We start from the raw sequence: 16,744 nt of genomic DNA, 5'->3' as shown, positions 1-16,744 counted from the left end.
GGGCCGCAAGCTCGACTCTCGACTGGGTTTGCCTCGGCGGCTCAAGCAGCTCCAAAAAGGGGGAAGGAGGCAGCAGAAACAAAAACAGGGTATCCGCGGAACCCGCCCTCCCGATGACTGGGGACTGGCCCGTAGCGGAGTTCGGGGGGCGGGGGCCCTCTTTATGCCAGTTCCCGGGCCCGTACCTGACAGGCGATAGACCTGCGGAAGCCGCACGCCATGTCTGTCTCCACGAAGCCGGTCCCAGCTGGATGGCGTTGAGCTTCGCCCCGCCCTCCTCTGCGCGCCCCGCCTCCGCGCGCCGGAAGCCCGCCCCGGAAGGTGCTGCCAGCCAATCAAGGAGCCGCGTGGCCCACAACTAACCTCTGCCCCGTTGCCGCGAGGGAGCGCGGGAAATCCCGGGTGCAGCTGGAATTTCGCAGGTGGTGAGGACCATGGCAACCTCTTCGGTGTCCAAGGTATGTGGGGGCGGGCGCCCACTGGGACTCCACAGCTGCCTCATTCCCTTGTGAAGAAGGGATGAAGCGGAGGTTACGTAGACCTCGTTGTACCGGCTCGAGGGGAGGAGATGGCGGGCCGAGCTGAGGCGTCTTGGCTCCACGTCCAGTGGAGGCCAGCTTTGCTTGGGGAGCGAAAACGCCGATCTGCCTTAGTGTTCTTTCTGCCTCGGAGGAACTTTAAGTTCTGCTTTGTGGAGGTCGGATGCCCCGAGGATGTGTCCCAGTCTCCCCTCCTTTTTCCTTCTCATGTATATTTATTGTGAGCCAAAGGCTCTGTTAGGTACCGAGATACAAGTGGTAAACAAAATAAACACAGATATTTCCATCATTACCGAAAATTCTATTAGACAGTGCTGTTACAGACCAAGTAAAGTAAGACCTTTAGTAATATTAGGAGTACGGCCGGAAGCCCCTGAAAGTTAAGCTATCTGATAAAGCTGAGAATGCAGATAAGTTGCAAAGACATTTGTCCCGGTGTTGAAACAGTAAATTAATGAAGAAGGCTCTACCATGGATTTAGTTTTAATTTTGATTAAAATTACATTAAAATAAAATGATGAGACTCAGTGCCTTCCAAGACTACATATCCAGGAGGAACTACGAGCCATAGGATTTAAGCGTATTGAAGACTGACCGACTGTGATGTTAGGTGCAAATGCCAGAAGAGCTTAACTGCTAGTATTTTTTATGAGGGTTGGTACTGTTTTTGTTTTGTCCTGGTTATAAAGTTCCATAGGTTTTCAGTGGTCTGTCCCTTAATCCTTTTTGTTGCATAAGCCTTTCTTATTTTTGTGTATCTTGCAGAATTGTGAGAGGTTTGTTTTTTTGTTTTTGTTTTTTTCAGGAAAACATTTATGACAACAGAAATGCTTGTATTGAGATGATGATGGAGACCCTTAAATAAATAAGAATCTTTAAGGATTATTTCATTGGTTCATGGAACTGTCAGCTTCCTTTTTTTTCCCCTGTCTAAACTTTCCTTGTCATATTTTTTGGCTCTTGGTTCTCCTCCTAATTTCTTCCATCTCCAACACCATCACTTGATCAGTAGTGAAAAGTGGATAACGATATTACTCCCACTGCCATACATCGGGATCCATTCCCAGCACTCTTCATGTCTCACTCCTTCATAGCTCCTTTTCCTGCACCTGAATTACAGGTGGCTATAGAAAGGAGGCAGTGACAAGCTTGTCATGGCACCAAATGATTTTTCTTAAAAAATTTGTGTGTTTTAAATAGTTTCATTAGTTGCAGATACAAGAATGTAAGGCACAATTCTTATTTTGGACCCTGTAATCCAAATGGCCAGTTTATATTTGTACAGCAGTCTTTAGGTCTATCCTGAGATGACTTTTTCTAGCTATATTTCTTTCATTCTTTCGTTTTCCATAGAAATGGGAATCTAAGAAGCTGTCCACGATGTATGGCTTTAGAATTGGTAGAACAAATGTGGGGCCAGGAGCTTACGGCCTGTGTATCACTAATCAAATAATAACATGAGACTAAATGTAGTTAGGAAATTACCAGAAAAATTATTTGGCAAGCATTGGTCCATTATGTATACTGATTGCCTAATGTATGTGTTAACACTATCCTAAACATTGGGGAAACAATTATGAATTAAATGCGGTCTGTACTCTGAAGGTGCTTACAAGCTACTTGGGGAGGGACTTCCCTGGTGGTCCAGCGGTTAAGACTCCACACTTCCACTGCAGGGGGCACGGGTTCGATCCCTGGTCGGGCAACTAAGATCCCGCATGTGCCACACACACACAAAAAAGATGATAAAATATATATATGTGTTTATATATATATATATATATATAAAAATATATATATATATATATATATAAAACAACTACTTGGGGAGACAGCTCCATAAATAACTATCATACATAGTAAGAGTGACTTAAAACAAAGCGAAATAAAGATATTCAAGTACTGTGAGATATTAGGGGAAAGAATAATTCTGACTAGAGAATTAGAGAAGGTTTCCCAAAGCAGGTGAATTTGAGTTGAACTTTAATGGACAAATGAATAAGAATTTATCTGATGAAGAAAGGTATGTAAGGTGAGTCAGTAGCCAGAACTGTCTGTGTCCTGTCAAGGTTCTAGATACTTGGAATTTAATTTAATAATAAATACTTCTTTTGAGATGAGAGGGCATCAGTGTTTTTAATCATCTTGATTTTCATTTAATGTATAGTACTAATGTTCTTTCTTCACTAGGTTTCATAAAAATGGAACCTTTCTGGGTTTAAATTTCATCAGCTTTTATTTTCTTTGTCTGTCTCTTGGATTAGGTCCCAAAGAGCAAAATCAAAGATGAGCTTCCCATGGGAAGGAGGAGAAAGAAGTGGTTAGTCCCCTTGTTGTTTGAGAATTTTCCTTCTGTAATTCAGGTTGAAGAAAGATGATTTCTTAGCACTTTAAAGAAATGCCTTAAAAAGAAAAAAATCTGCTTATCCATAAAATACTAGGTTAATCAGATATGTCTGCTTCTTGGCTGCTTTGACTTTATGCTTTTTTTCTCTCTTTCTTTTTTATAGGGTTGTTTTGTGTTTAAGCCAAACTTCAAGAAGAGAAAGATCTCTGTGCCAATAGGTAAGATGTCTTAATATCAGATTTGTTAGTTTTCCTCCCCCAAGTCTTGAACTAACCTCTTACTGAATTAGTAATTCTCCTGTCTAAGCTTGCTTTACTTACCATGTTGTTATAGCAGTTATGTTCCAAGGCATAGGACAAAGCGATAAGGGGCGCTCCCCAGGGCTCTAATCTAAAAGGGAATCCAGGTGTACCATCAAAAGGCAATTCGAAATTTCCTTCAAAGGGTATGTCACCATTCTTTAAAAGAGATTGTCTTAAAAATCTCAGTGATTTCTTGGGATGAGGTAGGGAGTATTGACTGCAGAAGGGCAGAGGGACCTTTTGTTTTTTTGGCTGCGTTGGATCTTAGTTGAGGCATGCGGGATCTTTGGTGTGCGAGATCTTCGTTGTGGCGCACGGGCTTCTCTCTAGTTGTGGCGTGTGGGTTTTCTCTCTAGTTGTGGCGCGTGGGCTCCGGAGTGTGTGGGCTCTGTAGTTTGTGGCAGGCGGGCTCTCTCATTGAGGTGTGCAGGCTCAGTAGTTGTGGCGCGTGGGCTTAGTTGCTCCGTGGCATGTGGGAATCTTAGTTCCCCGACCAGGGATTGAACCCGTGTCCCCTGCATTGGAAGGCAGATTCTTTACCACTGGACCACCACGGAAGTCCCAAGAGGGACTTTTGGAGTGATGGGAATGTTCTCTGGACAGAGGATGGTTATGTGAGTGTATACCTTTGTTAGGACATATCAAACTGTTAAAATGGGCATATTTTATTATTTGTAAGTTATATTGCAATAAAATTATTTATAAAAAATATTGTCTTCACGTTCTTTACTTATCTCCAGATATCTGTTTAGTGATCAAGTTAAGAAGACTTGACTACTTCAAACAAATCAAGATGTTATTATCAGTCAGAAAATGTTTATTGTACTGGTTCTCAATGGGGCCTGCAGATTAGAATCACTTGGGGAACTTTTTAAAAAAAAAACTGTTTTTTTTTTTTTTTTTTTTTTGATGTAATTGTAGATTCACATGCAGTTGTAAGAAAGAGTGTAGAGAGTTCCCTTGAACCCTCACCCAGTTATCCCCAGTGGTAATGTATTGCATGACTATAGTACAGTATCACAACCAGCAAACTGACAGTGGGACAATCCATCGACCTTATTCCGATTTCAACTTGGAGAGTTTCTTAAGAACACGAATGCCCAAACTGCAGCCCAGACCAACTGAATCAGTATCTTTGGGAATGGGACCCAGGTGTTGGTATTTTTTAAAAGCTCCTCTCAGGCATGTTGAGTATTTACACTCACTATTCAGCACTGTGAAGATTAATTCGGATGGAAAAATTATGATGTGCAATTAAGCATATTCATTCACACTCATTTTTAAATTTTGAATTAAAAAAGAAAAACTGGACTATACTATTGTTTGACTAAGGAAATAAACAGCTCCAATATATAGAATTGGATTTTTCTAAATCATCTCATGATGTAGACCTTTAAGGTGTTAATTCTTCAGTTTGAGACCAGCTAGGTAAAGTACCTGTGCTCAGGGAGCAAATAATAAAATAATGGTCCATATTGAGGGCAATAGAGGGTAGAAAGTATGACTTAAAATAAGAATGCAGTTTCTCATTAACAGGAGAATAAACAGTGGTGTTGAACTTTACACTCATAGATTTAGTCTCAAAAAACCTGAAGCTTTCTATATTCCTTGCCCTCCTCACCTCCCCAAATAAAAAGTGACAGTGATGGACTTGGAAATAGTGAACGAAGAAGAGCTACATTATAAATTATTTTGTTTTTAAGTGATTGACTTATCAACATATTTCTTTAATGTTGGAGATTGCTAAACTTAACTAGAAATAGTTCATTTTCAGAGAAAAATTCAAGACTTGTTCCCCTGTTATCCATGAAGGATACATAGCATGAAATGACATCTGATATCATGAGCAATGTCATTATAACTAATAAAAGCACTAACATTTATTGAGTGTTTTTTATGTGCCAGACAATTTTAAGCACTTTATATGTGTTAAGCTATGAAGAAAGTAGTATTATTATCTCCATTAAAGTATATCAGGATATTCAGATGTAGAAAGAACTTTCTCAGTGATAGTGCTAGCAGGTGGCAGAGCTGGGATTTGAAACCAAGCTGTCTGATCCCAGAGCCTAAGGTCTAACCACTACCTAATACTGTTTCTCATAATACAAGGCAAGTTTTTGCTTAGAACTTTTTGTATTGAATTTTCAGCTATAATTTATTAAGATTTGTGAGTCAATGACAATTAGAAAGAAAGTTCCTTAACATGGAAGAGAATTTCTGTTCCAAACTATCAGTTAACAAAACTTGTTGGGAGGATACTAGCAGCATCTCAGTGAAATCAGGAAAAAATGTGTACGTTCACAATTATTATTTAATACCATGAAAGTTCTAGCTGTTGCAATAAAATACCTAGCAGTAAACAACAAAAAATATGAAGGAAAGTAGAAAACTATAAGGCATGTAAACTATTTGATTAAAAAAAGAGAACTGTAGTGTTTTGGGATGTGAATTTTTTGAAACGTATTTAAAAATGTCATTTCTCCCCAAATCAATCTACAGATTTTATTTTATCCAATCAAACACCAGGGTAATTAATTTTGAGAAGTGACAAAATTAATTTGGCAGAATGTCTTAAATTTTTTTTTTTTTAAATTATTTTATTTATTTATTTATTTATTTAGGGCTGTGTTGGGTCTTCGCTGCTGCGCACGGGCTTTCTCTAGTTGCGGCGAGTGGGGGCTACTCTTTGTTGTGGTGCGCGGGCTTCTCATTGCAGTGGCTCCTCTTGTTGCGGAGCACAGGCTCTAGGCGCGTGGGCTTCAGTAGTTGTGGCACGCGGGCTCAGCAGTTGTGGCTCGCAGGCTCTAGAGCACAGGCTCAGCTGTGGCGCATGGGCTTAGTTGCTCTGCGGCATGTGGGATCTTCCCGGACCAGGGCTCGAACCTATGTCCCCTGCATTGGCAGGCGGATTCTTAACTGCTGTGCCATCAGGGAAGCCCTTAAATTTTTTTGAAAGAGAAAAATGTTTGGTGGAGCTGGGAGGAAGCTCTGGATCTGTTTGATGTTAGAATGCACTTCAAAGCTCTAACAGTTACAGGAGTTCAGGACTGCCATGGGAGTAGAACTGGATTCAGTAGAACAAAAGAAGTTCAAAAACAGTTTCAAGTGCATATGTAAGTATTCAGACAATAAGGGCATCTGACATGGGTGGGAGAAAGGGTGGGTTATTCAATAAGTGCACCTCTTTCAAACTGAAAGTTATAACCCAAGTGTGAGTCATGAAATCAGTTTAGTGGATCTTGATAGTTTTAAAAAACAGAAGAGAAAACATTTGCTGTCACATGATAATGAGAAGTATTGTTTTATGGGGTTTCTGTTTTTGTTTTTCTTAGATTCATGTGTATTGGATTATGATGTAAAATGTGTTCCTTAATACGGATCATGGTTTAAAAAGTTTGAAAACCATTGCAATAAATAGTGTGTTGATAAATGGCTAATCATTTAGAGGAAGCCATTCAAGAATGATATAAAATACAGACTAAATAAAAGGCTGCACTAAACTATTTCAGCTAAACAAAGAATAAGAATAGTAGTAATAAGAATCATTTAATAAAGGAGAGTTAAAAGCAAATATGTGAAGCAAAGTATACAGAGCCTTAGCATAAGAGCAAATAATGAAAATACGTTAATATTAAATGTATATACCTCAAACCAAAACCATTAAATAAAAACTGTTAGAAGTTCAAAAGTAAATGATAGAAATACAATCGAAAAATTAAAAAGATTTTCAAACTTACAGATACCATTAATATAGTAAAAATATAAGATATATAAATAAAATTAAATATAAAGGATATTGAATGTTACCTATCCCCAAATATATATATTTTTGATACTTGTAAAAAAAATTCAACCCCATCACTTACTTTGCACAGAGATTTTCTAACTATTATTATGTAAAAAAGAAACTGACTTATTTCTTTCTGTGTTTTTAGAGGACTATTTTAATAAAGGGAAAAATGAGTCTGAGGACAGTAAGCTTCGCTTTGAAACTTACCAGTTGATATGGCAGCAGATGAAATCTGAAACTGAGGTGAATACTTTTTTTTAATAGCTTAACATTTCTTTAATATCATAAATCTAATATTCCTTCCCATTTTCCTTTCTACCAATTTATAAGAGTGTTGATGAAATATATGTAATCTTGGTTAAGCGTAATCTGTATACCCTAAAAAAAAAACAAACCCTTATGTTTCAAGTATTAAGCATAGCTTCAGGTATTGCAACATATGTTTATAATTATCGCTGCTAATGCACAGGCCCTTTACATGTCCTCACAGCTTTCAAATGGTGGCACTCCTTTAATTATCCATTCAGTTACACAAGTAAGAAATCAAGCTATTTGTAAACCACTTCATTCCCTCATCCTCATATTCAGTTACCATGTTCTTTATATTTCAGCCCTGAAAAGTTTCTCCACTGTAGCAGATTTGTAGATGTAGGGCCAACATTTTGAGGGAACTTGTTTTGTTCGACCAACACAGGATTGCGTTTCCTGTTTTTTAATGCCTTTGGAGTGTTACGCACTTTCCAGTTTGTTTCTGCTTCCCACCACTCTCTACTGCTTTACACCTGGTGGCTTTGCTCCTTCATGTATTCCTTGGAAAGCTTGAAGCAATTTGGGTTTGTGATTTCTAGTTTAGGAAACCTAAATGGTCATAATAGATTGTCATAGTCTCCTCTTAACTGATGTCCCTGCCTCTGATGTCACACCCTTCTGGTCTGTCATTAGTCCCTATGCCACCATTGGCCACATCTCATCAGGCAGATCCAGGCTACAGGGGTTTTCCAGCCCCACTACCAGTACCAGCCCCTCCAGTCCCCTCTTAATCTGGTCTTCACAGTGCTGCCAGATGAACCCTTCTTAACCTTGATTTAATCATGCCTCTGCTCCAAATCCCTTTAATGGTTCTCCCCACAGTACAAAATCTAAACCCTTTAACATCAAATATATATTTCCTTGGTATAGTCCCTTGAGTATTTGTCCAGCCTCATTCCTGGCCACTTCTCATGTTCTTATTCTTAGCTGTATCTGTGGTTCCCCAGGTGTTTTGTGCTTTCTTCCTTGATTGCCTCCTCCACTCCCCATTCCTTCTTAACTTTCTTTCGTCCACCATCACCTCCTGCATCACTTGCTCTAATTCTTTTGCTCAAATATATCACCTGCTCAGCTTAAGGTGGATGATCCTACTCTTTGTTCCTATATTATCATAGCACTCTGTGCAATGTATTTCAATTTAATTCTAAGTGTTCTAGCTCAATTTTTTCACTTTTTTTAGGGAAGAGACTCTTTCATTTGTAAGGTGGTTAGTAAGTGTTGAATGAATAAATGAGATTCTTTAAGGAGGGAATTCAAAGCACTGTTCACTGGAGATTTAAGGAAAAACAATTTTTAATTTCATCTATCTTATAATTATTTTACATGTGATCTTTGGAATTGAAATCATGACAGTTTTCTTTCTCAAACTTGGAAAGATGTATCAGATTACTGCTAAAAATAATTCATAAAGTTTTGTGGTTTTTTTGTAGCGACTACAAGAGGAATTAAATAAAAACCTGTTTGACAGTCTAATTGAATTTCTGCAGAAGTCTCATTCTGTGTTCCAGAAGAATTCAAGAGACTGGGGCTGTCAAATAAAACTCAGAGAAATTCCAACTGCTGCTCTTGTTCTAGGTACATATGTGTGTGTTTGTTTTTTGTAATAGTGGTTTTGTTGTTGAGAATAGTGGGAATCACCTGTTCTGATAAACTTGTTTTGTCTTTTTCATTTACAGAATTAAACCAATTAAAGTTTGCATACTTCCAAAACCAATAAAATTTCCTTATACTGACCATACATCTGTAAATTAAAAGAAATTGATCTAGGGTTAGTTAGTACCCTCCTCACTTTTTTGTCAGAAAAATGAAGGGGAAATATAGTTGTGTTACTCTTTCTTCCTTAGTTATTTGAATCGGAGATTTGAATTCAGTAATAAAGAAACTACCAGTATGTTGATAGATACGATTTTTATACTTTATCATATCTTCAATGAAATTACTCTATGACCTTAATTTATTTCCCTGTGCTTATTTTTTCGATCTTGGATTGTTTTGTAATGTTGTATTAATATTAATGGTGTGAAGGGGGTTTGGATGAACTATATATAAGTTGCTTTCAGATTGCAGATTGTAAACTTTTTAGGTACTTAAGTATCCATCATTAATATCCCATTTTAATCAAATATCTGGATTGCACGATAATGGAAAAAATTTCTTTGGAATATTAGCAAATTTTCTTCATTCCTTCTGAAAGGAAAGTTGGATTTATTTGGATTCCAAACATACTCTTCATTGTATTTCCAATTTGTTGTTTATTCAAGGTTTTTATACTAGTGAGCTCTGAGATAAGAAATTAATTCTGTTGTTTAATACTGCCTCTAATACTGTTCATTACCTAAATCTTACTCCTGATATTCAGGGCAATACTTCTCAAACCTTAATGATACCTACAGATAACCTCCAGGGGATCTTAGTAAACACAGATTTTCGTTAATAGGTCTAGGGTGGGGCTGGAAACTGCATTTCTAACAGGCTTCCAGGTAATGCCCATATTGCCAATCCCAGGATCCCTCTGAGTAACAAGACTCCAGGGAATGATTTTTATAATGCTGTGGACCAGCTTTTCAGTGCAGCCTGCCACTTAATTTCAAATCCCTTCCATTTATGGATGAGAAACTGAGGCCCAGTGATGGCTGGCTTGTACTCTTGGGTGCTTTGTTTCTCTCCCGCCAGGTTACAGCAATTGGAAGTAGAGTGGGGGAAACACAGTCAAGAGGGAGGATTGTTGTGAGATAACTGTTTAAATCCCTTCTCTGCCTGCTGTCATAAGGAGAAAAGAAGCTAATGGAAATCATAAGTTTCAAAGTCAGTGGTCTGAGGAGAACATTTTTCCAGTTGAAGACATTGTTGATTATCTTGTTTTCAATAGACAAATCCATTGTTTTAAGGAACATAGTGTTAAATAGCTAATAAAGTCTGTCAGTGAAAGACAAGAGAAGCCAGTGTTTTATTAAACTCCCAAATTTGTTCAGTGATGCAGTACAGTATCACATTCCTAGACCGTAATGCATGCTAAATACCATTTTGATATCTGTACTCAAAGAATACTTATACAGTTACACAGTTATACATTTTCTGTTTTCAAAAAGGTATATATGTCCATTTTAAAATAGCCGGCCTACATTTTTATTTGTCTCCTAGAAAAAAAATTTGCTTACTGGTGGTCTGGATGATTCTGAACCTTTTCTTTTCCTTCCAAGCACTTGAAGTTTTTTTTTTGTTGAATATTTGAATTTTATTTTATTTTTTTATACAGCAGGTTCTTATTAGTTATCCATTTTATACATATTAGTGTATATATGTCAATCCCAATCTCCCAATTCATCACACCACCACCCCCTCCCCACCACTTTCTCCCCTTGGTGTCCATATGTTTGTTCTCTACATCTGTGTCTCTTATTTCTGCCCTGCAAACCGGTTCATCTGTCCCATTTTTCTAGGTTCCACATATATGCGTTAAAATACGATATTCCAAGCAGTTGAAGTTTTATAGTACCAAGTCTCAAGCAGTTTCAAGATGTCTGCCGCTGGCACCAAAGCAGTTTCTAAGCACCAAAGCACTTTCTAGAAGTCACAGACTGTGACATTAGGGAAGGTATTCAGTGAATAGAATTTTTTCCAAAGTAGTGGGGAAATTTCCATTCAACTCTGATACCTGCATGCAGAGCACTAAAACTGGTTTGTGGAAATGAGAACCAGGGATTCAGTAAATACTTAAAGGACTTAAAGTTTTAATTTGTTTTTAGACTCTTCCCCTAGTATACACTTAACCTTTTGTATTTACTACTAAGATCATTAATAGAATTGATATTAATGATTGGATTCTCCTCAGTTGTTAAGTCAGGGTCACAGTAAGGCCCTTGTTTTTGAATGATTATTTTAAAGTGCTCTTTATGAATTTGAAATTACTTTTAAAATGTTTTCAAGGGTCAACTACACATCCCCAGTAGTTTTTTTAAAGAAAATTTGTGCTAAATACCTTTTCTGATAAGTATAGTGCGTGCCTCTATATGTATCTGTTTTTAATGGAGAGCTCTTCATTTATGCAGTATGTTTTCTTAGTTTCTATTATTAATCATGTTTTTAAAATATTTTATGAATTCACTTGACATGTTAAATAGCTTTTCTTGTTGTTAAATTATTAATGATAAAAATGATGGTGTAATATTGATTTTTTATCCCATAGGTGTGAATGTAACAGATCATGATTTAACATTCAGAAGTCTAACAGAAGTCCTTCAGAATAATGTTACTCCATATGTAGTTTCATTGCAAGCTAAAGATTGTCCAGGTGAAGTATAAATGCTATAACAACCTTGATGAGATGTTACATATCTCTTCCGTCCTTCCGTCTCTCTAGCTTTCTTTATCCTTTTTTATTTGCGGGAGGAGCATGGCACTACATTTTTGGCAGGACGAGGTTTAGTGCCTCCGGCGTAATCTTGACTATTGTAGGACTCTGTGCCGCTTTAGTTTATTCTGGCCCCACCCCTACCAATCAGCTTCACCTACAGTAACAGTCCAGGCACTCACAAGATATGTTCCTGAACCCAGTAAAATTTTAATAAGTTGGAAGGTTTGGGACAGGGAGTTGAGAATTGAGGACTGAGGAGCTCTTATTTAGCTCAACAGAGAAGAGACTACATACATAGGCTCATATATACAGCCTCAAATCATCTTATTATCCCACTTTGAAAGGCCACCGTGGTAAAAAACAGTCCATTGCCAGAGTTAATCTTGGGTATCTGGAGCCATTAAATCATAAAGGATGTGGACAGTAATAGAGTAAAATGTGCTTAGATTTGGGCTGATACAAGGGCTTTAAGTGCTTATATTTATGTTGATATTCATAAACAGTTTGGAATTAAGTAAAAGCCTTTAGGGCATCTTTAAAAATGACTATAAGGAAGAGTTGTAATCAGTAGAATAACTTATGTAAATAACACTGTTGATCTCTTCTTAGGGGTCTTAAAAACCTTTTGCTGTCCAGTGTAATTTAAATACATACTATTCCTAATATAATTTATAGTTTTCATGCTTGCACATTTGCTTAGGTAACACTTTTATTACAGACAATAAACATAAACTTTGGCCTAGTGTTAGTCTGAATTAATGAAATTAAAATATTAGGGAGAGGATACTAATGAACCTCAATAGTTAATATGTTAAATGTTACGTTAGGTTAAGTGTAGAAAAACACATTCTACCCAAATAGTGTAATATATTGATCAAGAAGTTTCAGGTGTTTTAGATGTGTTTTAAGGGGATATGCTTTCTTATGTTTTATATTCTGCAGATACGAAACATTTTTTGCAAAAGCTGGCCTCACAGTTGATGGACTGCAATGTAGACGTCCAATCCAAAGAGAAAGAAAGTGTTCAGGTCACCCAGAAAAAGATATATTATTCAATGGATTCTCTTTCCACTTGGTATATGAATGTCACACAGGTAAATGTAAACTGACAATTTTTTGCCGGGAAATTGGCATATGATTGAAGAGGTCTGGAATTATAGTAAACATAGTACTGTTTTGTTCTAATAAGGATATGTTTATGCAGCACTAGCTGTTAATTTAATAGAAGCTACTTATTTTTCCTAAGGCTACTAGAATTTAGAAATTTTCTTTTATCAGTATGTAGCCTAATTCCTGGGAGGTGTTTAGGTTCTTAAAAGGCCATTTTATTTGTGGGAGAATGTCATCTAATGACAAAACAGCATCAGGAATTTGTTCTGCTGCAGATTCCATCTCTGTGACAATGTCTTTGTCTTTAATATATTATCTCTTAGGTTCAGTATTTACTTTTGTGCAGTAGAACCATGCTTTCAGTACCCACTGTTGACTTAGTTTGATGAGGAATGGTCATACACACACACACACACACACACACACACACACACATATATAATATATATGTGAATCTCCTTTGTTCCATGTTTAGAATTCTTGAGGAATAAATGCTTTGTAAGTAAAGTATGTTTAACAAGCAGATACATAAATAGAAGTCTCATTCTACCATGACAGTCTCTGGTGAAACTGAATAACCTAGATGATTCATGGATAACTGCACCATAAAACCACAGCCTTAGTTTATGATGCTGTGTAGCCAGATAGTATGGGAAAAGTTACTGTGGTGACATTTTCTGCAGAACGTATTTGCTGAAGTCATCATAAGTGAAGTTTATTTTGCTTTATATAGGGATTAAACTGGGTCTAATGCTTACCATAATATCTTAATTTAATCCACAGTTTTAGATTTTTCTAGAAATCAAATACTGCCTGCAATTTAGGTCAGAAATCTTTAAAAGATTGGGATTGGACCAGATGACATTTAAGATGCTTTTCAACTTGAAATTTCATAATAGTAGAGCAGCATGTAGTGTTATTCATTACAGTTTTTAATTAAAAATACTGGTTCTCACTCTAAAGCAAAGCAAAATATAACATTGTACTAACAGAAAATCAATTTTGTAGAAAATACTCTCTTCTCCCCATGCTTTTCCTGTCATTTTCTCAGATAGCAGAAAATATAAATATTTCATATGAGTTATAGATTTTACTGAACTTTTTTCTTCTTGGTTATTATTCCCATGTCAGACACAGAAAGATTCTGCTAATAACTGTTGGAATGAATTTCTCTTTATCATGTGGGAGAAATAAAAGAAACAATGTTACTGTGAAATATGATGGAAGATATATCAACTTGTGGCATTATAACATTGTTTGGGTAGTAAAGTTTACTTTTAACTTCTTTCCACAATGGCTTAAAAGAAGACCGACCCAAAAATACCAAGAAAAAAGAGGACTCCTTCTAGCCAATGGCAGTCTCCTCCTGTTGTGCTTATCTTAAAGGATATGGAAAGCTTCACCACAAAAGTACTCCAAGACTTTATAATTATCAGCAGGTAGATGGCATATCTTCTGGCTTTTTTCTCAAAATTCTTCTTATTAAGAAAACATACAACTTTAATCAAAAAGCAACCTTTTGCAGAGAAAATGAGTAGCAGTTTAACCCTCATTTTAATACTAGTGGATTGAAACCAGGATGATTTCAAATTCCTTATAAAATTGAATGTTTGAACACCTCCTGTATGATTTTCATTTGCTTTTTGATCCAAAAATGAGAATCAGAAGTTAACCAGTTTTTAATTAGAATGATAAGGCAGTATAAAGTGTAGTTTCTCTCACCAAAGTTGTCTGTTTCTTACTTGCCCACTAGATGGATAAACTACTCCAGGTTGAGATATTTTTGTCATGTCTTATTTTCTGATACCTGTCCACCCTTAGAAGCTCTGAGTTACATGTGGCTCTACTGAGCAAGAATGTTTTTTTAAGTAACATTATTTTATATGGTATTTCTTTTTATTTATTTATTTATTTATTTATTTTTGGCTGCGTTGGGTCTTCGTTGCTGCGCACGGGCTTTCTCTAGTTGCGGTGAGCAGGGGCTGCTCTTCGTTGTGGTGCGCGGGCTTCTCATTGCGGTGGCTTGTTGCGGAGCACGGGCTCTAGGCGCATGGGCTTCAGTAGTTGTGGCACGCGGGCTCAGTAGTTGTGGCTCACAGGCTCTAGAGCGCAGGCTCAGTAGTTGTGGCGCACAGGTTCAGTTGCTCCGTGGCATGTGGGATCTTCCCGGACCAGGGATCGAACCCGTGTCCTCTGCGTTAGCAGGCGGATTCTTAACCACTGCGCCACCAGGGAAGTCCTATATGGTATTTCTAATGAGAAACTACTTTTATGATCTTATTGGATCTTCAAGGCAATCCTGTGAGACTTGGAATTGAAGTAAATAACCCTATTTTTTATAAATTTTATTTATTTATTTATTTATTTTTAGCTGTGTTGGGTCTCCGTTGCAGTGCATGGGCTTCTCATTGCGGTGGCTTCTGTTGTTGCGGAGCACGGGCTCTAGGTGCGCAGGCTTCAGTAGTTGCAGCACATGGGCTCGGTAGTTGTGGCTCATGGGCTCTAGAGTACAGGCTCGGTAGTTGTGGCTCACGGACTTAGTTGCTCCGCGGCATGTGGGATCTTCCCAGGCCAGGGATCGAACCCGTGTCCCCTGCGTTGGCAGGCGGATTCTCAACCAGTGTGCCACCAGGGAAGCCCTAAATAACCCTATTAAAAAACCCCGTGACATGCTTTTCCCATGGTACATTTTTTACAATATAAATTAATTTGGTTTCTTCTGTGTGTTAACTTGCTTAATAGTTACGGCTACATTTGCCTAAAGCTGTATTGTGTGATAATCTACTAATAATAATTCCTACTTTGATACTCTTTTTTTTCCCCATTTGAAACTAAGATTTCCAGATCCTAAGACTTTTCTTAATGCTAACACTGAACTGATTAACATGCTGAAAAAATGCACAATACAGAATAGTGACAGAAAAGCTGTGCTTTTTTGGAACGCAGACTTGTGACTACTTTTACCATCAAAAGTAAGAAAGAAGAACTTAAACAGTAAGATAGTTCAAATACTTCAGTACTATGAAAGTAGAACTGCATACAGCTAGAATACTGAAAAGCAATAGCTAATAGGAGGGAACAAGCAAAATTATCAGCTACGATACAGAGGGCTCTGACCTACAATAGCCCTCAGGGATATTGATGTTTTACTCTGTGGAAGTCATTTATGTTCATATTGGTAATGCTAAGAATAAATCATGTTCAATAAGTTTGAGTTAAGACTGTGGGGAAAGAATGTAATATTTTTTTAATGATGTCCATTAAAAATATCTTACCTATTTGTAAGAAAAGTTTTCTAAAGCTTAGCTGTTATGGTGGGGTGACATAGTGTCTGTTAGAAATGTACATAAATAGAATAAGTTACTTTGAAAATTAGTGAGCTTCATGTTACTGAACTTTTAAAGCATAGTCTAGATGTCTGACTGTGAGGAAGACTGTAGGAACGGCTCAAACTTTGGGCGAGAGGATGAATAGCATCTAATGCCTTTTCTAACACTTGATTTTATATAACCTTAGAGGGAAGCACTTGATCTCTCTGGACCACTATGTTCTTATTGCTAAAATGAGAGGATCTATTATTAGATTGATTTCAGAGCTAGAATGTCTGGGAAATAACTATTTCTGTGTTACTGTAACAGAAGAAAATGAGTGACCTAAAAATTTTTATTATTTAGTATGATCTTCCTTAGCAGTGTCTTATAAAGTAAGCCTTAAAATAAAGGTGGCTTATTTTAAACTATGGTGTATTGAAATATATTTGCTAAAGACATTCCACTTTTGCATCTTCCTTTGAAAACTAGTCAGCATCTACATGAATTTCCACTAATACTCATTTTTGGAATCGCCACGTCTCCTATTGTCGTCCATCGGTTGCTTCCTCATGCAGTATCATCTCTATTGTGTATAGAACTATTCCAGTCTTTGTCTTGCAAGGAGCACCTGACTACAGTACTTGATAAGGTAAAAAGAAAAAATTTTACCAGTGAAATAGGA

The 16,744-nt window shown here is 37.2% G+C and overlaps 2 protein-coding genes across 6 annotated transcripts in view; one reads left to right on the top strand and one right to left on the bottom strand.

Moving 5' to 3' along the window:
* Positions 1-263, bottom strand: part of RARS2 (arginyl-tRNA synthetase 2, mitochondrial) — an 86,730-nt gene extending 86,467 nt beyond the window's left edge. Inside the window, exon 1 of the mRNA XM_068550867.1 lies at positions 186-263. Within this exon, the coding sequence (XP_068406968.1) occupies positions 186-221 (36 nt within the window). The 5' untranslated portion in view covers positions 222-263. The remainder of the gene's footprint in view (positions 1-185) is intronic.
* A 120-nt stretch (positions 264-383) lies between these two features.
* ORC3 (origin recognition complex subunit 3) overlaps positions 384-16,744 on the top strand; it is a 60,726-nt gene continuing 44,365 nt past the window's right edge. For 4 of the 5 annotated variants that reach the window (XM_068551484.1, XM_068551483.1, XM_068551486.1 and 1 more), the window contains exons 1-8: positions 384-458; positions 3,050-3,104; positions 7,124-7,221; positions 8,718-8,862; positions 11,474-11,578; positions 12,584-12,735; positions 14,057-14,190; positions 16,552-16,711. In XM_068551484.1, the coding sequence (XP_068407585.1) occupies positions 435-458; positions 3,050-3,104; positions 7,124-7,221; positions 8,718-8,862; positions 11,474-11,578; positions 12,584-12,735; positions 14,057-14,190; positions 16,552-16,711 (873 nt within the window). In that variant the 5' untranslated portion in view covers positions 384-434. The other variant, XM_068551485.1, reaches the window with a different exon arrangement.

This window comes from Eschrichtius robustus, chromosome 9 (assembly GCF_028021215.1).
Source record: "Eschrichtius robustus isolate mEscRob2 chromosome 9, mEscRob2.pri, whole genome shotgun sequence".
Classification (NCBI taxonomy): Eukaryota; Metazoa; Chordata; class Mammalia; order Artiodactyla; family Eschrichtiidae; genus Eschrichtius; species Eschrichtius robustus.
The sequence above is the reverse complement of the archived record's forward strand: the minus strand, read 5'-3'. Positions and strand labels throughout refer to the sequence as shown.